At 39.7% G+C, this 26,368-nt stretch overlaps 1 protein-coding gene across 3 annotated transcripts in view; it reads right to left on the bottom strand.

Annotated features, from left to right (window-relative positions):
- The window catches only part of slc4a4a (solute carrier family 4 member 4a), a 57,269-nt gene extending 34,645 nt beyond the window's left edge, over positions 1 to 22,624 (bottom strand). For 2 of the 3 annotated variants that reach the window (XM_075467285.1, XM_075467286.1), the window contains exons 1-4: positions 22,455 to 22,623; positions 21,747 to 21,843; positions 16,799 to 16,872; positions 11,551 to 11,724 (exon numbers count right to left, since the gene is read on the bottom strand). In XM_075467285.1, the coding sequence (XP_075323400.1) occupies positions 11,551 to 11,724; positions 16,799 to 16,872; positions 21,747 to 21,763 (265 nt within the window). In that variant the 5' untranslated portion in view covers positions 21,764 to 21,843; positions 22,455 to 22,623. Of the gene's footprint in view, positions 1 to 11,550; positions 11,725 to 16,798; positions 16,873 to 21,746; positions 21,844 to 22,454 lie in introns of all 3 variants that reach the window. The other variant, XM_075467287.1, reaches the window with a different exon arrangement.
- Positions 22,625 to 26,368: the final 3,744 nt, after the last annotated feature.

The raw sequence follows: 26,368 nt of genomic DNA, 5'->3' as shown, positions 1-26,368 counted from the left end.
AGGTTTATGAACACCTAACTTTGTTTGATAATCCTGCACAGATTACCAAACAAATAACCAATTTCCAAGTGTGACTTAAAAGTAGATGAAGATATTCTATGAGAAAGGAGAGAAAAAAAGGTCTGCATTAGGGAAAATTTACAAAAATCAAATAGCTATAAGCAGCAAAATTATGTGAAATTCAATGATTAATTTGAAAGTTAGGTAAAGCCAGGTGTTTATAATCAGAGTCAGATATTTCCAGCATGTGGAAGTGTATCATGGTAGCTCAGAATAACAGATGCTGTCACTCAGCAGGCTGGGAAACATAGAACAAGTGCTTGGACACCACTCCAGAGTCAGGTTGTTAACAAATGAAGGAAAGACTTGTGTTACCTTCACAAGGAGCAGCCCATAGCCTTAACCCAACAAAGATCAAAAGCAAGTTACATAATAGGGTGTGAGGTTACAAAAGAACTTGAGGTAACTTTGAAGGAACTAAAGGGCTCTTATTTTGGCAAATGTCCATGAATCCACCATCACAAGAACACTAAACAGCAACACCAACAAAAGTTTCCCCCTACGGTTTGTAAAGATCACGTGGATAAACCAGAAGGGTGCTGGAAGAACAGTTTGAGGATTTTTGAGACCGAATTTACAGCATTGTGTGTTGCAGAAAGAAAAAATATTGCGTACCAGCAAAGGAACCTTATCCCATCTCTTTTATCTGGCAATAGTGTCATGGTCTGTGCCCATTTGGGTGCACACAAGGATAGCTGGCCAGTAATGATGGGTCAATAATTAGGAATCACAACAGCATGGTTTAAGGTAAAATATTAGGACACAAAGCAAAGGCTCACCGACTTTTGTTACTTTATGTAATGCTGGTTTGTATTTTCCTCAATAAATGATTTAACAAGATGTTTACAACTAGGTCATTCAAAGTGCAACATATAGAACACGAAAGGATTACAATTAAATTACAGTTAAAAAGTTACAAAGTTAATAAGTTAACAGGGACAGTTAAAAAAAGAAAGTTATCCACCCTGTTTTAGAGATCTCCCTGTTACTCTTCCTCTCATTACACAAGGAGATTATTTACTATTAGGTTTTGCTCCAAGAAAGTTCCAAGGTGGACTACGACCTGTGGATTAGTTGTATTTTTCTCATGCTTCGTGGTAATGCTACTGGTGCAATTTCACTGTGTCTTAGCCTGCTCTTGTCTGTAATTCTGAGATAAAGATGAAGCAGTCTCATTCCCACACAGTCCATTTACCTCAGCATTCACCTTTACCCTTTGAGTTTTAGTTTCAAGAAATCTTTAGCAGAAGTGTGTTGAGGTCTTCTCAGGAGAAGACAGGCATTTAGTTTAGTTTATTCAAGCTAAGTGACCAGTTACTATAAATCTGGTTTCCACTGTGTGCAGTCACGTAGCAATGAGATAAAAAATAACAAAAAGAAGTTGCTTTATCAACAATAAACTGATTAGTTCCAGTAATTTGGAAGCATCGATAGGTTGTTACTGATGGACTTGTATAAAAGAAAAAAGAAATAAAATGAAAGATAAACAGAAAATTGGAAGGTAGGTAGGAGACCAAGCAGCAAAGATTATGCATTAGCAAGCAGCAGGTAGCACACAGCTAGTACATAAGTCATATTCATAGATAAAAAAGTATTTTATCTCTACAGCACTGTTTTATCAATTAAATTATCCCTTCTATATCCAACATATAATAACAGCTATGACTAATTAAAAAAATCTATTTATTACAATGTTTAATTACAACTAAAAACTATTTCTAATCTTCAAACGTCTCGACATTAAAAATATTCACAAACTAGACAAAAAAATAGTTTAATATTATCATTAGCATTATTATCCATTTGAAATAAACTCCCTTATCTTCCGATTCACCGTGAACATGTTAAACCATTCTCCACCTGTACTCAAGATTTTCCAGGTTCTGCATGCACATACAATCTAGAAAAAAAGTCAAGCTAGTAACAAACACAATGCTGGTATCAATGCGAAACTGCCCAACTCGACAGGTTGCAAAAGAGAAAGGTGGGTGGGTGAGGAGAGTTGGTGGAGTGAGACTCAGTGCAGTGTGAAAGCAAAGAGGGGTGAGAGCTAGCACGAAAAGGAGGGATAGAAATGAAAATCCCATCGTTCAAATGCAATTTCAAAGCGCTGTGTGCTCTAGCCAAGAGCCATGGCCATACAAAGAGGACTTTGTCCCAGCAGCAAAGGCTCATGGGATAGGGGACAGAGAAAGAATGCCTGCTGCCCGGCAGAAAGCTTAGTGTGACTGCCACTAAAGGCCTGTTCAGTCCCATTCTTGACATGCATCCTACACAAATACCGCCCATCTCCTCTGACCTTTTTGAAAATCTCATTATAGTAAAAAATGATACATGAGATCTACTGGCTTATTCACTGTTAGTACCCACAAATGTTTTGATAATGGAACTGCATGTAAGCTCATTCACAGGAAAAACTCCAAGAAATTTTTACCATGCCACAAAGTCCGTCATTCAGTATGCAAGGCAGTTAGCACCCAGGCAGGGAACAGGGACTGGGTTGTATGCAGAGTGACACCCTGAGGGTGGTTCATTGAGAGCAAAGCATTTATACCCAGACCATCTAGCTCTGGTATTTGTTTGAGATAGCTGAGGTGGGCAACCTCTGATGAGAATGTAACAAATACCAGCTGAGAGGAAATAACCTGAGATGAAATGAACTCTGCTGTCTGCAGGTATTCTGACTGTAAAATCAAATTTTCTTCTACACCTTGCTTCTGTTAACTCTTCACATCCTCTTTGTAAATAGCAAGGTCTAAATGCTGACTACTTTTCATTTCTATTCACTTAATGAATGCTTTGTTTTGGTATAATTTAACACCTCATCATTGTCAAAGGTAAGAAAGGTAATGACTGTTTATCTCTGCAAATATTAATACTAAAACATTAAATGACCAAAGTGTGGTGCCCATCGGGACTGTCTGTCAGGACCCATGTTTTTCTCTTATCACAAGGTGGCCATCAGAGTTTGGATCTTTTTACCTTCCATTTACATTCCCAGAGTGACAAAACTCTTTCTTACCAGAGCAACCTTACATTTAATCAGCTGAAACACTCAGTGTGTTTAAGTCCAGGTTGAAGATGCACCTATTTTCAGCTGCATTTGAATAAAGCTCCAAATCTGAAGATTGAGTTTCAAAACTTAATCACATTTTAACAACTGACTTTATCTGATTCTATCTATTGTTCTTATTTCTTTCTTTTTTGTTAAAAATTCAAATCATGCTTTTTATTTCTACTGTTTTAATGTATCTGTAAAGCACTTTGAATCATCTGTTGTTGAATTGTGCTATACAAATACACTTACCTTGCCTTGTCTTGTCTTGCCTTGCCTTGCCTTAATATTTAGATGACATGATGACAAGCTTTTTCGCACTTTTGTTAGAAAAGTTGTGTCCCAGAGTCCAACTTATGTTTGAGTTATCAGTGATGGCTTTTGGCCTTTACAATGGAAAATGTCACACCGCCGTGAGGTCAAGCAGGTTTTTTGTCTCGTCTCCATGTCATGTCTCGTCATTTCCTGTATTATTTTGAAAGATTAACTCTCCTCTCGTTTCAGGTCGAGATGATTCCGCCTGTTCCCTATTATCCCTAAGAGTCTGCGTCTCCCCCCCGTCTTGTGCCAGTGTGTTGTATCTGTCCGTTTGATGTGCATCACTTATATTGTTCAGGAACATAAGATACCAACTGATGCATTTCTGCAAGAGAATCTTTGACAAAGATTTCAGCTGCTTCACATATAAGTAAGTCGTCCATGCCATGAACACCCCCACACCCTCACAGATGCTGGATTTTGCACCCTTCTCTAATAACAGCCTAGATAGTCTGTCTCATCTTCAGCATTCTGAACCAGACGTCAGTTTTTTTCCCCAAAAAAATACAGCTGAAAAGTGGTCTCATCTGCCCACAGAACACTTGTCCACTGACTTTTTGGCGGGTTTTATGCTAATATATGGCTCACCCCTTTTGTAATACATTTTCAGGTTACATTTCTGGATGCAGCAGTGGACTGCGTATAGTGACAATGGTTTTTTCGAGGTACTCCTGAGAAAATGTAGACATATTGATCATGGTGGCATTAGGATTTCCAATGCAGTGCTGTCTCAGGGCTCAAGTATCACGCAAATACAACAAATGTTTCTGTCCCCGATCCCTTATGGACAGATATTTTCCAAGACTTTCCCAAGATTTTTTTCACAATACTATGCCCTGCAGATGTTTATCTTTGTTGTTTGGAGACAAAAATTATTCAAGAAAAGTTGTGTAAATATACATAAGAATTAAGAGCAGATCAGAAGAAAAAAATGTGTTTTTCAGTAGTTTAACCACTCAACAAGCACTTTTAGCTTAAAGGTGGGGTATGAGATGTTTTCTGGAGCATTTTTTATCATATTGTCTGAAAACCTCCTCACGACCCCATTGCACCCACTAAAATAGAATATTTGGGAAAAAAAATTAATATTTTAGTCCATTGTAGAGGGTGTAGCAAGAGGAAATGTCTGACCAATAGAAGTAATGATGAGAGTTACTTCTATTGGATTCTGACACGCCAATCAACCGTCAGCCCCCCTCACCCCTCGCGTTCACAGACTCGTGATTCGTTCATGTGTTTTGAAGGTGTGGTTTCGAGGGGTGGGCTGAAGGGAGAGGCAAGGTTGTGTATTTTCAAAAATATAACTTGCAGGAACCGTTTTTCCAAGATCTCATACCCCACCTTTAAAGGGATATGCCACCCCCAGGCCAAATTAAGTGTATCCCCGCATTCCCGAGACATAAATAAGTGTGTGGGAGCGTTTTCCTGGCGACCCAGGCATTGTCCGAATCTCACAGCACTGACCACTGCTTGGTTGCGCGCAGTACTTAATTTGTAAAGTGAGAGGTCCCGGAGCGCAGAGGATGAGTGGCTCCGGTGCGAAAAAAAGCATGCGGGGGCGCTTTCAAGCAACCCTGTGAGCCACACCGAAAATAATCTGGGCATGTATTGTAGGCCTAATAACGATAGTCACATCAAATCCGGCGCCGCTTTACAAGCTCTCTGGCTAACTGTCCAATAGAACGGAAGTGTGCACCTTCCTTTTCCATAATATAGATATTTTCAGTATCTCGTTTCATGACAGAAATCACCAACAAGATGGATATCAAAACCAGACATTGACACTAAACAAACTTTAATTTATTTGTTTAATTATTTTTTTTAAAATAAATATTGTTTGTCAAGAGAGGTGGCGGATCGCGAATGACGGCTATAAATAGCTGGCGGAGCCAACGTCAGAGGTTCCGGAGCGTGCTCCGACTTGCTCCCCCTCAAATTAAGAGCTGGTTGCGCGTAATACATACATGCTAGCGTCAGAAGGCTTGTTTTGCTCATGTCGGTTTGGGAACTAGTTTCAGGTGCGGAAAATACAGCCGAAGCACACTCCCCGCTACGTCTTTGGGAATCCCCCCCCCGACTTCCTCAAACAAACCAGCGTGAAGGGGGGTATTCCAAATGACGTAGCGGGGAGTGTGCTTCGGCTGTGTTTTCCGCACTGGAAACTAGTCCCAAACCGACATGAGCAAACCAAACCTTCCGTGTAGATTTAGACAGTCATTTGCACTCGATGTGAAAGTACACCACTCACACAGTAATTAGAAGGTAAATCAAGTAAATTAGTTCACGTTGGGCGAAATATTTCGAGTGGCGACGCTGGCGACGCTAGCATGTATGTATTACGCCCAACCAAGCAGTGGTCAGTGCTGTGATATTCGGACAATGCCTGGGTCGCCAGGAAAACGCTCCCACACACTTATGTTTGTCTCGGGAATGCGGGGATACACTTAATTTGGCCTGGGGGTGGCATATCCCTTTAAGATACTCGTTTTCTTGTGACACCGTAGGATATCTAAAAGCTTTCAAAACAGACATTTTGTGGATCACAATACGTAGTTAATTTCTACATGTTTTAAAAATCAGGGCAGACTTTACACATACTACAGCAATAAAAAGAAACTCGGAGAGCTTTTACTGACCCTTGTGCCCTGACCATGGAAGTAATCAACAGTCAAATAAACACTGCTATCACTGCTATCATAATAACACTAATATCCAATAAGCATAGAGTATACAGTATTGCAGGAATACATTCCAAGTAAATTTTCAAGTTTGCTTAAAAGTGTCATTTGTGTTCCTTTTACCACGTAGGAGTACTGTTGCTTTCTCAACTTTTCAGGAATCAGGGGAAAAAAAGCACGTTTCCACAATGACCTTTACATTTACCTGATATATTAAAGGAGTCCTCATAAATCTAAGTCAATCCATACAACAAATTATACAACATAAAAGCAGAAATCTGCTAACAAAAAAGGGCCTTTTGCCCCCTGACTTTGGGAAATTAAACCTTTTTGGACCAAGCAAAGTTCCTAAATAATGTCTGTAACCCACTTATATCCACCAGAGAACATTTGATCCAAGTACAATAAGATGAAGGTAGGGATTGAAAAAAAAAAAGCATTCTCATCAAAATATGGAGGGCTCATATAGCTGTACAATAGACAACATATAACTAGGAGGATGTGCTTGTTGTCCCTGCAGCGTCCATCTGACTAAACAAGAGGATTTCAATCCAGACAGACAAGGGCCTTGCCCTGGGGGCAGCCATGTTTCCCAGAGAGAGTAGCATGGGGCAGCAGAGTGAATAACAGCAGGATATTAGGTAAACTACAAGCCTGTCAGTTGCTGCGTGCCTGACAGATGGCTGCAGATTTGAGTTAGTTTAAACAGTTAAAAAAAAGAGTAGATCTAGATAAAAAAAATACAAACTAAAATTTTATCAAATGTGAAAAAACAGGGGGAAAAAAATCAATTTTAAAAAAGGTAAATTTAATTAAGTATGAATTACTTCATTTTAATTACTGTGACATTTATGCATTACAAGTTCCGAGAGCCACACATGACCTTCTCCAAGTTGGTTAATATAACTTGTTTGAACACGAAAGCTAAGGCAAACACTTGACATGACAGTACACCTCTTTCCATTCTAACATTTTACATATCAGGATATTTTTAAAAAATGATTTAGTCCCAACAGATCTTACAATAAGGTAAATACAACCTCATGACATGACATTTAACGCTGTGTTATTCTTTATTTAACAAAGACTAGGCCAAAATGAAAAAGCAGTGGGAGAAAACCTAAGTCCAGCTTACTGCTTCCATAGTAATTAAGAGGATGAGTAGCAGCCAGGTGCTGCTTGTCAATGCACTTGATTAATTGACCAAGTGTGGCAAGTGTGAGCACCTCTATAGAAGCAGAAGTTTTGTCAGTTTACTGATCTGGAGCATTCAGGTGTGTGTTAACGCAATACCAAGGAGGAAAGACATCAGCAATGATCTTAGAGAAGCTGCCCATCAATCTGGGAAGGGTTATAAGGTCACCTTATAGTTAAGGTCCATCCCTCTACACTATTCACAAGTAAAAAACATTGAAGACCACTGTTATCTTCCCCCCAGAGCACATTAATCCAAAAGTTAGACTGTGCAATGTTGCAACAAATAAAAATAATAAAATAAAACAGAGCTACAGCTCAGACTCTGCAGGCCTCAGTATGTTAAATGTTTAAGTTCATGACAGTACAATTAGAAAAAGACTGAACAAATATGTCTTGTTTGGAAGGGTTGCAGGAGAAAGCCTCTTCTCTCTATAAAGAACATGGTAGCACAGCTTAGGTTTGTAAAGTTATATCTGAACAAACCACAAGACTTCTGGAACAGATGAGACCAAAGTGGAGATGTTTGGTCATAATGCACAGCAGCACGTTCGGAGAAAACCAAACACAGCATATCAGCACTAACACCTCATACCAGCTGTCAAGTACGGTGGTGGAAGGTTGATGATTTGGGCTTGTTCTGCAGCCACAGGACCTGGACACCTTGAGCTCCTCTGTATACCAAAGTCTTCTCTAGTCAAATCAGAGGCCATCTGTCTGACAGCTAAAGCTTGACTGAAACTGGGGCATGAAATTGGACAATGATCCCAAACACAGTAGCAGACAAAATGTCTCAAAGACAGAAAGAAAAAAAAGTCAAAAGTCCATGCCTCAATCAGATCAAAAAAATGAGACCTTAAGACAGTGGTGCATAAATAATGGGTCAAATTCTTCCACAACGACGTGAGAAACTGATGAGGTCATACTGAAAACAATTACTTCAAGCTATTGCTGCTAAAGGTGGTTCTAAAAGCTGTTTAATTGTAATTGTATTTATTTTCCTAATTGTAAAACCTGGTAAGGACTAAAGATTTTTTCATTATGTCCTGATGTGCAAAACCTTAAAACTGAAAGAGGATGCATTTCATTTTTCAGTTTCTGTAGATTCATGTAATAAAGATGGATGCATGTGCTACACAGCTGATTTCAGCTTCAGCTGGGCTCAGGCTCCTCATGAGAGGATGTGTTTTTCTTCTTTAATGTTTTCAACACTGAAAACAAAATAAAAATATCAGTGCTGCTAAAGATTTGAAACTCAACTTTTTTTTTTGTACTATTAGGAACACTTACGTCTCATTATAGCGCTGACTTTTAAGGTAGCCCGTGAACATCTTAAAACAACAGTGACAATGTACTCAATGGGTCATTTAAAATGGAATCTACAATGTACAGAAGCCTGTTTGCATACAATAAAGAAAGTTAACACATGGACGTTTAACAATACCAATTGTACTCTTTACTCTGTTTGTGGTGTTCTTTCAAAAATCATTTCAATGTGTTCCATTATGACTTTTCCACAACACTACGTTTGTATTATTTAATCCACAGATACCAGCATACTGTTCGAGTGTTAACTGCAAACAAAACGTTAAATGTTCACGTTATCATCCAACAGTCACGTTTTCCATGAATGGAGACTTAGCACTGTTGCTGTAAACAAACCAAAGTATTTTGGGTATCAATCGTACCTCGTCACAATCCAACTTTAGAGAGGTGGTTAACATTCCCTTTGACACACAAACATTTTAGTAATGCACATGGATTGGTTTAGGAAACTGAAACACTGAGTATTGTGAATACAAAGGTTGAAGTAAAATTAAATCAGTCAGTAATACTATATAAATATATATAGACACATATATCTTTATCCTTATAGTGCGTATAGTATTTCAACTGTTGACAATAATGTTTTGGTATTCAGTGACTTGAAAAAAAATGTATGATGGCTGCCATTAGATATCAGTTGTTAGCAGTTATCCATCTTTGTAATTACTGTGCTAAAACACAAAAACTCAGAGTCCAAATACTGGCAGTAGCTTTACTAAAGAAAAAACTGAGATTGTGAAAAAGTTAACATGGGAGTTAGCTACAACTATGGGCAACAAAAAATATCTAGTGTCTTTCAGACTGAAAACAATTCAGTGGAGAAGTAGTATGAAATAGCTTCTACAGCCAGCCATCCATCTCCTGTATTCTTAGAAGTATATTCGGTATTGCCATGGTATTTTAAAGAATATAACTATGAGACATTGCTGATGTCCCTTCCACTAAAAAGGTATTTTTCTTGTCTTTTAAATCTGTTAAATGTTAAGAGAAGTAGGAATGATGTGTGTGCAGGGTTTGATACTGGAAACCATTTTCTCATTATTTGAAAAAAAGACAGATTATTCAACTTCCTGGCCACTAGGCACTTTGCTATAATGAGGCCGAACATGTTGGGCTGAACTGCAGTATTTTGTTAGTCTAGGATCAACCAAATTAAAGAGGATTCATAAGGAGTGGCAACAGAGAAGCTGAGATTAACCATACTAAACAGCTAAGAAAATACACCAACACTGATATAACATTATTAGTCTTCAGCCAATCTTAAAGCATGTTCCTCGGCCTTTAATCAAGGACCATCCTTCAACAGCTATCAAACAAACCATTTTTGCTTAGTATTCAATGTGACAGTCAGTAGCAAAAAGCAGATGGCCTGGCTGTAATCTATTCTTTGACTGGATTTCTGTCCTAAAAAAAAAAAAAATCCCCCTCATCAAGTGATGTGTACCCAGTGTAAAATCCAGCTCTGGCATATTTTAGGCCTCCCTTCACATCGGGGTTAAGCAGAAATGTGTAAAATTATATATTTTTCTGGGACTGACAGCGGTCTGTTTCATTACTGGATTTGACAGGGAGCAAGCCTTTTCAAATTGAAATTGTGTCACACAGGAGCGTCATGTAGTCAGAGAGTTGCCATCCTCTTTTTCTCCAATGAGCACATTCTGGTATCTGATGACTCCGCCCTCAACAAACTACTGACTTGTGGACTTTCTTGCCTGTGACCTACAACATCTACTAACTGTTCAGAGTTCCACCAAAGCATGATGTTTCCTTGTCATTGTTTCAACTGGCTAGGGTTAGGGGCCTTGAGATTTTTTCTTTAATTTTTGTCAGTTGTTGATCACCTCATTCAATATGCAGCCTGATCCTCGTGTTCAGAACCAATTGCACTGAACCATCATTTATAAATGGCCGTGCTATTTGTGACTTGATGAATAAATCAGTGGGCACCTTAATCTCATATTAATGGAGAAAAGAAAAAAACAAACACAACTCAAAACTTAAATAGAACAGAGCGGTGACCGAAAAAAAGATGCTGACATCTTCGTACAAGGAGGTGTTGCACTGGAAAAAATCAAAGTCTTACCAAGTATATTTGTCTCATTTCTAGTCAAAATATCTCATTACACTTAATATAAGACACAACTGCCTAACAAGTACTATTTCAGCAAGATATAGGGACTTGTTTGAAGATAATACATCTGGAATATCTTGTTAAATGAAAAAGTCTTGAAAACAAATTGTTTTGAGTCGGATTTCATATGAAACAAGCTTTTTTGATATTTGAAGAGGTTTTTAAGCTAATTTCAAGATCACTTTTATCTCAAAAGTCCCAAATATCCCATCTTATTTCAAGAAATCTTGACAAGCCGATTTTCACTAGTTCCATTGGCAGATTTTTTTGCTTATTTCAAGCAAAAACGTCTTGTATTTGTTGTTTTTCTTACTTATTTTTGGAGGGGCATTTTTTCCAGTGTGGTGTTTGCAATTTGATGTTCCCATTTTAAGTCCTCATCACTCGTTTAGACCTTCACTCCTTCATTTTCCTCAGGTGTCCCTCAAATCTGTAGCTCTAAGCACCCGCAGATGTCACAGCAGCCTGAAGGCATGTCTCACTTTACACCGTGTCTAAAACCGAGGACAAAACCTCGGCAAGACAGCCTTACACATTGCTCTCAACAGACTCAGATCAGCACTAGTAAAACTGCATTTGAGCAGCCATTACTTCCAATAAAAAAATCCACTCTTCTCTGTCAAAACGGACTCGTCACTCTGGAACAATTTGTGGCCACTAAGCGGACTCAGCAACTTTGTTGGGGTCACAGTGAGTTATAGGGCTTTTTTTCAGGAAAAGAGAACAGCCTTCAGCGAAGACAGATGTGAAACCTAATCGGCCTTGACATGCAGTCCGTCACAACTTACTGAGAGGTTTGAGGATGCTGTTGCTGGCCTCATCGTTGTTTTCTGTGTCCGACTTGTCATAGGCATTCTCCGTCAACCTCTCCTTTCTGTCCTTGTGGCCCGTTCTCCGGCGGTGTCGCCTCCGACGTCGAGAGCTCTTGGGCACACGCACGCCAATGTAAATAGTGTGGTGATCTGCATAAGGCAAAAAGGAAGATGAAGTCTGTCACATTTTGACTGAAATTATGTAATAATGAGCTTCACAGCTGAATAAATCCTTACGGGACCACTACAAGCTGATGAGTAAGCAAAAATATAATCCAATATGTGCATAACCCTAACCTAAACTTGACCACTTCTCGGCTAATTTCAAGAGCCACCATAACCAACAACAGACTCCAGACAGCGAAGCAGAGCAGGGTGACAAAGGTTGCAGTACACTGTCAAAACAAATAGTTTGGACAGAAAAAGAAGTATCACGGAACAGTGAAGACGCCATGGCTGTCTGCACGATTACGTGCCTTCTGTACTTATTGACATAACACCAACAGAATGTGCAGTTTTACAAAAGGTTGAGTGGTTGTAGACATAAGCTGACCAGCCTGCATGCATGTCATTTTGTTGGATGTTGATGTCATGCCAAAATGCTAGAAATCTATCATCCAGCTTACCTTTCACCTATAACAATTGGCATAGAATTCCAAGTGAAATCTAATGTACAAATCAACAAACCACGCAAATACACTTTCTTTTACAACAATATCATACATCTGAAGCTCCTCTGAGAACCACAGATTTAGCAAAACACCTATTTTCATATTTTATAAAAACTGCCATATCCTAAATTACTCATCCTAAGCAATCATTGGCACATTCTGCGGTCACCTCTATGTTTTTGAGGTTACATTGCTTTCCTTACCATCCCTCCAGTCTTCAGTTCCCCACCACTCAAAAGCTGACATCGTTTTCTGTAAACAATTCACTCACCACTTTAGCTCCGCGTTTAAACATTGGTTTGTTGGAGGGTCACATGTTGCCTAAGGGCCGAGATTTTCTAGAGGTCAATGTTTTCCTACAGAGTTTTACTGCATTGTAGTTCCCTTTTTAAAAGATCCATAGAAGGATCCAAAGTCCAACAGTCAAGACCAAGAACATCCTGGTAAATTTGAGCAATTCTGGTACCAACAGCTCATGACTGTCACAAAGCTGATCTCCATGGAGGCTAACCAACAAGAATTCCACTTCAAGAAGGAAGGCTCAGAAATGTTAATCAGCCTTTAAGCCAAATGACATAAAAACATTGGGCTGTGTAAAAACCAATGAACATGGCTTTAAATTTGGTGAAAGAAAGGATTCAACCCCAAGAACACCACCTGCAGGTTGTAACCTTCATTCATCAACGGTTCAAAGTGGTGACAGTGCACTAAAACTATGTAAGCTGACAACTATTTGCTTTTCAGTTCATCAGTTTATTCTTTGTGGCTTATTCTTTCAAGTATTTATGCAATTTATTGATGATAAAAATGCATCAATCGTTCCTGGGATGAACGCTAAAAGCGCATCTGAAACAAGAAGCTCTGTGAGTCAAAGTCTCCTTTTTAAGCAGGTCGGGTAAGGCTGAGACAAGCACTGCACATGACCCAACCAGGAAGTTGCTGAACCCCTCACACAACAAACAATGAGCTCTCTTCAAGCACAACAGCTTTCATTATTCAGGCGTACCACAATGTGTAGGTTTTTTTAAGGGGTTCATCTAAATTCACTGACACCAGCGGTTCACCATACTCAGCTAATGCTGAGCATCAGAGACGAGGACGATAGAAAAAGGTTTAAAATGCCTCGCCTACGATGAAGGGGTTTTATTTAAACTGGGGGAATATCTTACTGTAAAACTCGGAACCAGACCAGCTGTTTGTGGTGCTGATAGTGGTGAGACTGAAGGAGATGGAGCAGTGACAAACAGTTGGAGACAGAACCAGCATTACCCACACCAGAGCTGATGCTCTATAGGCTTTTGGCTCAACAAAGACGGCACCTGTCCTGTGTTTATGTGACAACACCAGAACAAGATCAGTCACATAGTGCCAAATTTTTTGGCACATGTCACCATCTTGTGCCAAAAAAGAAAAGAAAAAATTAAACAGAACTCTTTTCCTTTGAGAAACTAAACTCCAAGTTGTTGCAAGCTCAGTTAGAGAGCCACAGGTGAATAAACTGAAGATCAATCACTGCTTTCCTCAAAATATTCATAGAATTGAGGGGAGGCTCAATGTTTGTCCAATAATTGGACTGTTGCTGTTGCTGATGTGCACAGACACAAGGGAACTTATGGTAACTAAGAAGAATAGAGCAAAGTGGGCCAGAGAAGGGTCAAATTTGCCAGACAACACATGAGCTTGACATTAAGTCCTAAAAGCAGACAGCAATGATAAAAAAACAGATGTAATGACAGGAAGAACTAGCAAAGATACAGTGAAGACAGTGCACTTATCTACAGTGGCTGAACGAGAATAGAGGAGCTGAGAGAACAAGAGGAGACTGATGAAGGAGAAGGAATAAAAATGGGACTGGAGAGAAAGATTTGCATCCTGCCAAAGCATCTTTGTGAAACAACTTCCTGTTCTTTTTTTTTGGGGGGGGGGAGTGGAAGAAGAACTTCTTTGGGAGCTGCCTGTAAGCACACACTGAATGAAATGAAATCCTTGTGTTTTCGGGGAGGTTTGTTTAGCTCACCAGATTTCTGAGGAGAGGCAACGCTACCGCCAATTCCCCTAGTAACAACACTGCTGTGACCTGCGCAGACCAGAGGGGAGGGATGGCAATACGCCACGCAGCACTGACAGCATACTAATGGCTGAAAAGCCTTAAAAAGATATTGTTAAACAGGAGTGACAGATGTTGATTGTATGGCTTCTCTAGGGGACCAAATGTTGTTTTGATCTGGATGTGACTCTGCAGTAAGATGAGAATTTAAATGTTTGGAGGGTAAACAGCGTTAAGGTGCATGTGGACCTGTTTCATATGCATTAGTTATAAACATTAGAAAATGAAAAAAATATCAGGATTAAAATGCAAATAGAGTGGTCTGCTTTTACATCACATGACCAGTTTGAAAAAACAAGCTCAAACCAAAATGGATGAAAAGTAACAAAAACTGCTACCTTTGATACTGTATGTCTCTAAAAGGAACAGGCTCAGATGCCAAAGAGTTGCTGGAGTTAAGACACTGACTGACAGTTGTATTTTGAACCAAATCATCTTGCCATAAAGCTACCTTATCTCCTCCTCGGTTCCTCTAATCCGTGGGTCTTTGATTCAGAATCCGAGGAGGAGCTCACCGAGGAGCTCAGTAAAAGCAACTCCACAAAAAGAGACAAGAAGCCACAGCTGAGATGCTGGTTCCACACCGGAGGCAGGGTCCGAGCTGAGGTTGCACCTGACAAAATGTTGACCTCTGACACGAGGGACACTGCTGCACAAACCTCAGCTTTTGTTATGAATAAAGACCACATAACTCAAAGTTAAATTCCAGTGGTTTAAAGTGCTTTGCATGAATCAAATTGAATCACAAACCATGACTTTATTTTTTTTTTTACATATTTTTCCAATATAGTCTGGAATTACAACAAATGTTCCCTAAAGGGACTTTGAAGATGCAGTCAAATTCAAGGCAACTATAATCCAGTTCATTATCATGCAATCATAATCCAATAAAGTTTAGTTAGATCCAAATTAGAAGAATGCAAATTTGAAAAGCTGCCCAGCTAAGTAAACCTGCAGATTACATAGAAACTTCTCTTTAATTCAATTCCCCCTCTTGGGCATGCAAGAGGCAACAGTGGAGAGAAAAACTCGCTTGTAACAGGAAAAAACCTCCAGCAGAACCAGACTCAGGAAGGAAAAGCATTCTGCTTTCACGCGCTGTGGGCATACAGACCTTATTTCCACTTTATTTCTGAGCAGATATTATTTGATTATTTCGAATACTTGAGGCTTGTAGTCTACAGCGACACACATCAACTTCTCACAGCTGCTTCTCCATGCACAAAATTGCTTACTTGTGTGTTGTGATGGACTACATTAGCCACAGTTAGAAACCAGAGGCCAATGCTCAGATTTTCTTTTTTAGTTTTCACGGCTCACATGTTCACGTTTTCTTAGTCTTGGAATTTAAAGAGAAAACTCTTCAGGGCTTCAAGCCCAATACAACAGTTTTCTGTTGTCATGTCTAAAAACCAAAACACAATAAAATTTTCTTGTAACAGTAAAATGGGCTCTGTGCCAAAGTGTTTAACACAATGCTACATTTTTGCTTACGCCACCACCCTGTAAACTGAACCTCATTCCCAGATAACGAGAAACATCATCGTCATCAACAAGTGGAGACTCGGGTATTAATCAAGATAAAAATTGAATTAATATAAAAAGGTAATGCACCACTGAATCCACTGCTTCCAGTGTCAGAAAGTGCAACATGTTGGAACAACTTGCAGGAAAAGCTTTAGTACATAGATCGCATTTAACTGAAACACAATAATATTCTCTGCTGGGTTCTCTGAAGTGGCCAAAAAGAGAAAGATATTTTAAAAATATCACGTAAAATCACAACCACAGGAAAGATTTCCAACTCAATAAAAATCAATTAGTCCTGAGAAGTTATCTTAACTTGAATATGATGAAAAAGTTAATTTGCAGTTGAAGTAATCACATTGATTTTGTTTTAACGTACAGAGAATACTTTTAGAATGCATCTCTTTTAATAGATTTACAACTAGTTCACTGCAAGCTTTTTCCTCTTTCTCTGTGTTGCCCTACAGGTCTCTCGGGGGATTAGTGAGGTAAACACAGGATCACATGGTCTGTGCTCTACATCTTTATCACGCCAGCTCACTAACTAGGTTAGCATCAAGGTTTACGTGAAGGAAGTGATGCCAATCGGAAGTCTTTAAAAGGCTAAACGACGCCCCTCCCGCTTCTTTTAATGAGCGACTTTCCTTTAAAAACTTTTTTTAGAAATCGGAAATGGGATTGCTTTAATGAAAAAGTACCCTGAGGTAATGCAAAAGTAATCATTAAGAAACTTGAGAAGTATAGAAAAAACATTTTTTTTGTTATAATCTCCCCTTGTACAAACTTTTAACATTCACAATACCTCCTGTCATCTGTGTTTATATTGCCTTCTTCAGTCTTCATCACAGAGAAAGAAAAAAAAAACTCTCATGGGTACAAGCAGAGACAAATTAAAGTACAATGGAACCGCTAAACTTACCAGCTACCTCCTCCTCGTCACAAATATGTTTGAGTAAGGACGCCCCCCGGTCCAGCACCGCCTCATCCTCCATCCTGTAGTAGTAGAAGAGGAAGAAAGACTGTTCACACTTCTCTTCCAAAGACAGTGTGGAGCCATAGCGCTTTGGCTCGTTCACCTGCAGTAGGTTCGAACTGGGGCTCAGTCTGGTGCTGCTGGTGGCGCTCATCTCCGCCCATTAAAGACTCATTGACAGATAATCAATGAGAGTCACTCAAACCCCAGAGACTACACTTTTAGATGAAATATTCAGTGAGTGGACAACCCCTACTGTAATGTGTCGTCCTTGAGGTCTAAATGCGCAGGCGATAGGTATGTGTGTAGGCTTTAATCTGGCAGAGGGGGTGAGGGAGCGGACAGGAAGTCCGCTAATTGGGTGTGATGACCAGAGTGATCATGCCAGTCGTGTTCAAAATAGCCAAAAAAAAAAAAAAGAAATGTCTGACTGACACCTGAACCCATCAAAATCTGGATCTGATCTCCATCTTCATTTCAACAGACACCTAATAGAAGTGCAAAAACATCAGAAAACGTATGAGCTAAGTACGAGTCTAATCAGTCGCACACCCACACACTAACTATAAAGCCTCTCCATCTGGCTGGTAATGCCTGCTAGCCCCCCTCGTCACCACCTTCTACCTAAGAAACAAGTGGGGCATCACATGTCTGTCTACTCATCCGCCCTTACAGGATTACACCGGCTTTACTTAAGTGACAACACACACACACACACACACACACACAAGCCTGCAACAGGCCGGCGTGTCGGTGCCTACGCTGCCCTCAAAGAGGTCCCCCCACACATTCATCCTCACAACAAACACTGAGGAGAAAATTGATTGAAATGTTTCATTCCAACTAGCTTTCGAGCTAAAAGGAGTTGTTTTTATTTTTGGCTGTTGGATTTGTAATGGGGTCTTTTAGCATGTAGAGTCAGAAACAACAGGAAAAAAATCTTTTTTTTTTTTGTCTTTAACAAGAAATTCAGATTTTATTCAGTAACTTTCACACATTAGTTTCTTTGTTGAAACTAAAAAGAGGTTCACTTATGATGCAGCACAGATCCGCTACATTTAACATTTCTAAAATATCCAGTTTACTACGTTTCCACATAGATTTAGATAACGTGAAGCAGTTATTTTTTGGATGAGCTGAACAACAACACTTGATCATTTTTTAAACATATCAAAAAGTAAAACAAATATCTTCTGTTTTTGAAGGAGCTGATAGAAAAAAAAAACATCAAGTTGGGCTTTGGGCGAATAACTGGATTTTGCACAGTTTTCGGACACTATATTGGCTAAACAATTAATTCAGAGAATATTAGTTTAGTTGAAAATGCAGCAGCATTTGTATTTGAAAGTGTTAACTGAAAAATAGTACACCCACTCTTATAGGACGATTCAGTTAATTAAAGCTCTGTATTGAAATATCCTGCTATTTAATCTGTTCTGTCAGACAGGACTAACCAGCATAGGCCGAGTGGCTCAGGGGTCACTCACAGAAAAGTCTTCAACCAGCTGGTCTGGATTTCAGTACGAGGGGATTCACCCACAGAACGCTCTCCCTGCTAATTGTGTCATACTGCATCATTCGGACTGACCCGCCCCGGGGGACAGTTTGACGGGGGCGGTACACCTGTCAAACGATAAGGCAGGTGTCCTAAGGCGAGCTCAGGGAGGACAGAAAGCTCCCGTGGAGCAGAAGGGCAAACCCTCGCTTGATCTTGATTTTCAGTATGAATACAGGCCGTGAAAGCGGGGCCTCGCGATCTGTCTGACTTTTTGGGTTTTAAGCAGGAGGTGTCAGAAAAGTTACCACAGAGATAAGCATTTGTCATTTCCAGGATTGATTTGCATTGCCTGAAGACAAAGCTTTCCAGTCTACAATGTGAGGGTGCGTCACAATAACAGTTTGCTTCTAAAAATATAATTGATAAGCTTCACATCTGTATGTGTCATTTTTTCCCCTTAAACTAAATTCCTACAGACTTTGTTTTGAGTTTTGCATAAAGAGATGAGGGTAAAATAGAAAAACAAATAATAATAATAATTTTGATGATGGCAGACGGCTTTGAATCTGTTTGATTCAAGTGGCTGGGTTGATTTCCTCACACTGTAACAGTATTTTCATTCAGGCTGACTGATTACTGAAAAGCAAATCAAACTTTCAGCTTTCATGCGTCACTAGTCTGCTCTCAATCAGAGAATTAAAACAGTTCAAGATTCAACCACAGTTAAAGACTGAGGCCTTTTATCTCTGAGCTTCTCCAACACTGTGGTTCCTACTTCCTCCATTGCCACCTATGGAACAACCATGGACATAACAGCCAAACTCCTCTCAGCCTGAGCAGACAGCCCGTGCAAGTCTACATTGAATTCAACACGGGATAAAAAAGATGACAACATAAATAAACAATATGAGGCTCTGTGCATTCCAGCATTATTTTGTGAAGTTTAAAAGCTGACAAAATCATGGAATTTAGTTCTAGCCAGACTTTGTCTACTCCTATTCGTGAAAGTGACCTCCTGCATTTCCCAAAAACACTTCTTCCCCAGACAGTGTTATAGTAACCTGCACAAAACCTATCTAACCCAACTTCTTTTGACACACAGATTGAAAGGTCTCCGTGAATTTAATGTTCACCTTTTCCTAAACTCTGCTTCCTAAATTTAGTCTTTTGTTTTTGTTTTTTTCTCCAAAGCCATCTCAGAGTCTGAATAAGAGATTATAGAGCAATATGTGGTTTCGTTTTTCAAGATGCTGTTTGTTGATCCGAGTTACCATTTTGTGAGAGAAAAGGAACAATCATTAAAAAAAATTATATAAACCAAAAAGTGCAAAAGGTTGAGGAGCTCGGCCACCCGGAGGGGAGCTCGGAGTAGAACCGTGGCCCCTCTGCATCAAAAGGAGTCGGTTGAGGTGGTTCGGGCATCTGGTTAGGAGGCCTCCTAATCACTGAGGTTTTTTGGGCACATCCAACAGGGTGGAGGCCTTGTGCAGACCCATAACTTGAATGAGGGATTATATAGGACTTCTGGCCTAGAAATGCCCCCCAGGAGGAGAGAGTCAGTGGGATGAGGGATATCTGGGTTTCCCTCCTGAACCTATTGCTTCCGACACCTGATCAGATAAGCGGAAGATGATGGATGGATGGATGGATGGATGGATGGATGGATGGAAAAAGTGCAAAAGGCAAAAAGTGCTTCCTCAAACATCTGAGGACATAATTCTTTTTTTATGTAAATTCTATCATGAAAAATGATATATTTATTCTCAATGAGACCATCTACAATAACAGAACATCTCTTCTTTCATCTAAGTGTCAAACTTCTGAACTCGTCTTTGGACTTCATCAGTCTTGTTAAGCTCCTTGTAACTCAGAAAAGGGCTTCTTCTTCCTCCTCTGTATTGCATATTCCTTTACTGTGAACATCTCTGCAATGCGGTAACAGTATTTTCTCCGAATTTTTATGAGCTGAATTAAAAATGATCTTGCAAATATAGAGCAATATTTGTGCATTTAAAAAAAAGGGTTTCAGGGTTGGACTTTTCCTTTAAACTATATATTTGACTAAGCATGCATTGATAATTAATAGCTAAGCCGTCAGTCAAGCTTAATACAAGCAATCAGAGCTTGAGAGGTAGTTACTTAGTTACTTAGTTACTCATTACTGTATATTAGCTGCAATCTGTATGTCCCTAGGCAGATAACATGACCTGTCGGTTTGAAGAGGAGAGAGTGCTCTCTGTACCCAAACTGTCGACTGTGTGACCAAACCAGAGAAATGTCAAACAGCCCGAAGGCATCCAGATGGTGCAGTGGTCTACAGTATCTCCATACGACATATTTTCCTTCGAGGTTGTCCGATCAAACTTTTAAAGACAAATACTTCTTCTAACGAAGGTGAAATGTCAGAATTTTCTCGAAAACAAAAGGTTTCGTAACCCGATAGTCTCACTGGGATTTTGTGTGACGCTAAAGGTTCCACTGTTTAGTCTGAATAAACACAGGGATATGGAAATTGAATCTTTGCAGCCATGAAAGATGGGCTAATCACTCAATTTGCAATATTCTGATATCCTTTCTGGCCTGGGAACGCCTTGGGATCCCTAAGGAGGAGCTGAGGAGTGTGATATGGGTTTCTCTCCTGAACATGTTGCCTCTGCGACCCGACCTCAGTTAAGCAGAAGAAAATGGATGGATGGATGGATGGATGATTGATTCATATATAATGAATTGTAACATGTTTATGCTTCACTTTTTGTGTGTTTTGGATCCCTGTGCAGTACTTGTAAGCCTCTCTTTTCCCTCTGTTTTAGCTTTTAACTGCAACCATAGACTCATGACTATACAACGAGACTTGGGCTACTCATCGCCATCAAGCTCAGAAAAAAAGACTAAAAAAAGTGTAGTAGCATTTTCAAAGATGCACAAGTAAATCAAATGTAACACCAGTCAGTGCTTCTTAACAGCAGCTGTTAACTCTTTCACATTGTGTTTAGGGTCACTTTAGTCTACAGACAATTATATCTGAGGAATATTCTTCTCTGAGGCTAAAATTCTTACAAAGCAATTACAAGACTGTTTATGTGTTGACGCTTGCAATTTAACACATTCAACCTTGGAATGACTTTTAAGAAGACCCCAACTCTGTGTAGTTTTTTGTACTGGTGGCATTCATTTGGTAACAATACGGAATGGCTCTCATTAGGATCGAATAGCGTCCAGCCACCTCCAACACTCACTGAAAACATCAAATTTGGCTTTTTGCCAGGCAGATATCTTGTAACTTTTCCACCTTGGTAAGAGTTTATTCATCCACCAGCAGCTGTGTGAAATAGCTCTGAAGTAGAGTAGCTCTGCATGGGGTTAAAAGCGTTCATAGAACTCGATGAGGTAACTTACTTCTTGGTGCTACTCATGCTGTCAGGCTGGGTGTGAAAATCTCCTCAGTGAATGTGCTGAGCAGAGCAGATCACCGGAGCTGCCTCTGACGTTTGACCTGACAAAGCAACACATGGACAGGTTGAGTGTTTTCTCTGACTTTAGCCTGCTCTTTCACAAATCCAAGTGTTTTAAACGACTGTCTCTTAAGCTAAGACAAACAACCTCAGACAGATATTCCACACATTTATCACTTTTTAATCATAAAACAACTGGGGATCAACTCATCCCCATGTAATCCTTCCACTTTTGCACCACTGCAAGAACAGCAGAAATCTAGATTCGTATTTGGATTGAGTTTGTTTGTTTTTTAAAGTTTGTAAATAGCAACACAAATAAAGTTGATAACTGCCGCAATAAACGGCCTGAACACAACAAAACAATGTCAAACTGCGCATTTACGCGCAAGTCAATCAGCTGGATCATGTCATCAATTGACATTCGTTTCGACTAAAACGTTGGAGGCAGACATCCTAACACGAAATTCACATAAAGTGACAGAAAGATTGCGTGTTAGTCACCTGTGATAACAAGCACGTTAATCAACGATTTTTTTTTTTTTTTTTGTGATTTGTGATCAAAACACTTCTTCGCACATGCACACGAGGCCTGAGCAACTTAATTTGAAGTGTCAACAACTCCAAACCGCGACCAGACTCAGTGACTTACCGCTGTATTATTGATCTTTGGCTCTTGTTGTCACTCCTGCGGTGGCATGAAAGTAAAAGACGCCTACCTCCACTGCTCGAGTAAGGTTGTATGGGGCATTGTGCTGTGACTGCGCTCGGCACGCTGCCGCCTCTATCAGTCGGACCATCCTTCTGTCAACGCCACTCCTCCGAGGGGAGGTCGAACCGCACCCCCCGCCGCACCATCATCTCCATCAGCCTTGTTTCTTTTTTCAACCCAACCGGGACGGGCTTTAGCTGTGTCAGGGCAAATGCTCAGTGGAGCCAGAAATAAGTGGACTGTGTTAAAACCAGACATAGAAGAGAAGAGATTTATATATTGCCTTTAAAGCTGAATTAACAGTAGCAGACTGGAAAAAAAAAATATCTGATTATGTAGATATGAACACAGAAATATGACAAAGATAGGCGTACATGTGTCTGCAAAACATTATGAGACTTTATATGTCGAATCACGTTAAATAAACTACTGCTGTAAACCAGTAAAATCATACTGTTGTCTTTCTTGGTCAACATGTGGCAACATGTGTACCTCCCTGTGGAGTACTGAACATATTCCATATGCCATATTGTTAAAAATCTGTTCAGCATCTCTTTGCAATGTATTCCTTGTATGCTGCAGCTTCACAACGAAGTACTTCGTTATGTAGTTTGAATATATAGCACCATCTGTTGGAAAAAACATGTCAAGAGTATATGTCATTAATTTATCCCCATCCACTTAGGAGTCAGTCATTAGTTATTTTTGCCTGTGTATATAAAGTCTTGGTCTACAAATGTGGGACACAATCAAATTATATATAATTAAGGAGATAATCGAGGACTTATTTATTAAGAATATAGTAAAATATGCAACCAAATTCCATGAGCAAAATTAGCCAATTTTATTCCAAAGTTTTTTTTTTTAGTGCCTCCGAGATAAGTTTTTAAAATTAATATCATTTTTTGGCAATATGCCCAAGCTTTCAGACTTTCTATTAGCAGGATTTGCTAATAGCCCGGACGCTCACACAGGTCAGTGCGTTCACCACGAACCACACACACACACAGATGTGAACCGTGAGGCAGGTTCAACATATCCAGCTTACCTCCTGGTTAACTAGTTTAACTAAAATTGCTGTCATTTTATATCAAATACACAACAAAATTCATTAGAGCTTCTCTCTAAAGCAATAAATACGTTAGACAAACAGTACAACCCATCAAAACCGGCCGAACATCCTTAATTACCCATGAATATATTGGGAATGTTCAGTTGTTAGTCCAACAGCTCGTGGATAAAAACTGGATTTGAGACAGTTAGTCCTCTGTTTCAGACAGCAGAAGGTTAAAAAAGACTCTGCTCAGGGTGGGAGGGGTCAGAGGAGATTCTTCTTGCTCTTGTGGTCCAGGTGTGGTCGGCCGTGATGTGTACTCATAGAAACTCGAAGGAGAAGACCCTCTCCACTCTGTCGCTGCTGATTTAAAGTGCTCTAAAGTCCAGGACCATCAGATTTTGTTTTGCTGGTGTTCAGCATAAGATTGTTCTCTGAGCACCACACAGCTAGCCTCTGGACCTCCTCCCTGTCCACCGCTTTGTGGCCTTTTGTGTAAACTATTGTGGTGAATCGGGGATGGTCACCTTCAATCAGCCGATGTGTAGATGGGGAATGAAGAACTCTGCTGACACGGACTTAGTGGAACATAGAAACCTTTATTGCCAACCTGGTCCGTCTCAGAATTACAGAATGATGCATCTAATCTGGAGAGATGATCCGAGCCCAATGTTTGCATGCAAATCTCTGCCTCTCTTCATATGCAGCTCCTTTTTATGTGGGATGACTTTCCCCTATTTGGTAGCCCTGAAGATACTCCATATCCCTGTCTCCAGGCACATGGCCAGAAAGTAATGTACACGACTTTACGCCTTTGGAATGTGTTTTCCTCCAAATCTCCATGTTTGACATACACTCTGTGACCGTAGTGATGCTCCTTTTCGAATGTTCTCTTAAGTATCAGACACCTCACTAGACTAGGCTGTGCTCATTCTTACAGAAAAAAAAGTTGGTCCATTATTGTCCATTTTGTCTGGGACCTCCTGTATCTGACATAATCCCAGTACAATGTTACATAACTGGCACATTTTCCATTTATCCCAAGCAGATTCTGCATATCTGCAGTGTTGCACAAAAATAAGATTTGACTGTCCGCCATGTTCCTTTGGGGTTATCTATCCATGACAGGATTAAGTGGTTTCAAATAAGACTATTCAGATATTTTAGGAAAACCATAGTACTGAAAAACAGGAAGATGGTAGAAGACATCAATATGATGTCACGAGTCACGATCTCTTACTTTTAAGAGTTATCAAGGTTTATCAGTGTGCGTCACCAGCCTGAGGGATGTCCTAACACTGAAGTGAATTGTCAAGAGGAGTAAAAATGTTACATTCCTTTCTTTTGACAGTTCCAGCTTGACCTCAGCCACATCCAGCAATTTTGTATCAAAGTCAGTTCATGGATATTTGACTAACTGTTGAAACGTACGCCTGTCATGCTCCATAGAATTACCTGCACTGCATTTTAAATGGTTTACAGGTTGTTAATAGTGCCAAACATTATTTACATTTCTTCTCTCATTGTTAATTATTTGTCTATTATACAGCAAACTGAAAAAATGTTGGCAGGAATAACATGCCAGTTTACTTCTATGCCAAAAAATAAATAAAAGTGTACACTTTCATGATTTTACTGCGACTGTACTGAAGTAAATGTACTTGGAACAGAGCTGTGTTTGTTTAAATTAAAAGTTGCCCAAATAAGTGAATAGTATTTGACTCTATGTGTACTCTAAACATTTTCACAAGATTTCACAATAGTTTCAATGTTTCGTGCATGTGTATTTTAACAAGCATTCCAGGAGCAGTAAAATTATGCAGCAGTCTGGGAAGTACTGTTGATATTGCACCCTGATTCAGAGATCTGGGTTTGGATTCAGCTGTGTATTTTTTGCCACTTTCAATATCTCCTTATAGGTTAAAGATAGAAGAACACAAACAGAAGAATATTTGCCAATACACCATGACCGGCACCCATTCATTCACTCACAGGGTGTACTGTACCTGCTTAATTCAGTCTTTGGGGGTGGGAGGCTGGAGCCTATCCTATTGGGCGAGAAGGGGGGTTCACCCTAGATTGGTAGCCAGTCCATCATAGGGCACCACCAAGCAGTTAAACCAAAATCAAGTCCAACATTAACACTACAGTAGATGTGTAAGTGGGTAGTTAGTGAAAAATCTTGTAGAGCTTCTGATTATTTGTTTCCATCTGTATGTTCCGGTGGTAATACTAGAAATACCTGCAAACAAACTCATTTAGATCGGTCAGTGGTGTTGGCATTAGAACTGGCTGCCCTCAGCATTGGGAAAGGTTACTCGAATTGTGAGGTTCGATTATCAAATTAATCAAACAAGTGGGGGGAAAAAAGGACTAATTAAACAAAATTTAAGGTGACAGTTGCAATACTGCAATACTGTTGTGCCCATGATTTATTTTTTCCAGCTTATGAATAGGCAACCCTGACAAGCAAACAATTTAGGATCAGCGGTTTCTGCCAGATGTATTAGTGAATGGGCCTGTTAGGCACAAATCCAGTGGTCCAAGGAATCAAAGGGGCCCTAGTCTTATCTACTAATTTGGCAATACATTATTCTTACATAAAAGTTATTACCAATAATGCAATCTTTGATTGATTGTATGCCAGAAAGAGATACAACACAGCAAAACTTTCTTTGAAACTTCTCAAAATTTTCTAATGAGCTTTTTTCTGTGAAAACATAGATTTCTGAAACATTTTTCTACGCTGGTTTAGATGCTGTGCTGCTGGAAGGACTTCTGCTGGTAACTGGTCATTTTT

The sequence above is a fragment of the Odontesthes bonariensis genome, chromosome 6 (assembly GCF_027942865.1).
Source record: "Odontesthes bonariensis isolate fOdoBon6 chromosome 6, fOdoBon6.hap1, whole genome shotgun sequence".
NCBI classification, from domain to species: domain Eukaryota; kingdom Metazoa; phylum Chordata; class Actinopteri; order Atheriniformes; family Atherinopsidae; genus Odontesthes; species Odontesthes bonariensis.
Note: the sequence above shows the minus strand (reverse complement) of the source record. Positions and strands in the feature narration are given on the sequence as shown.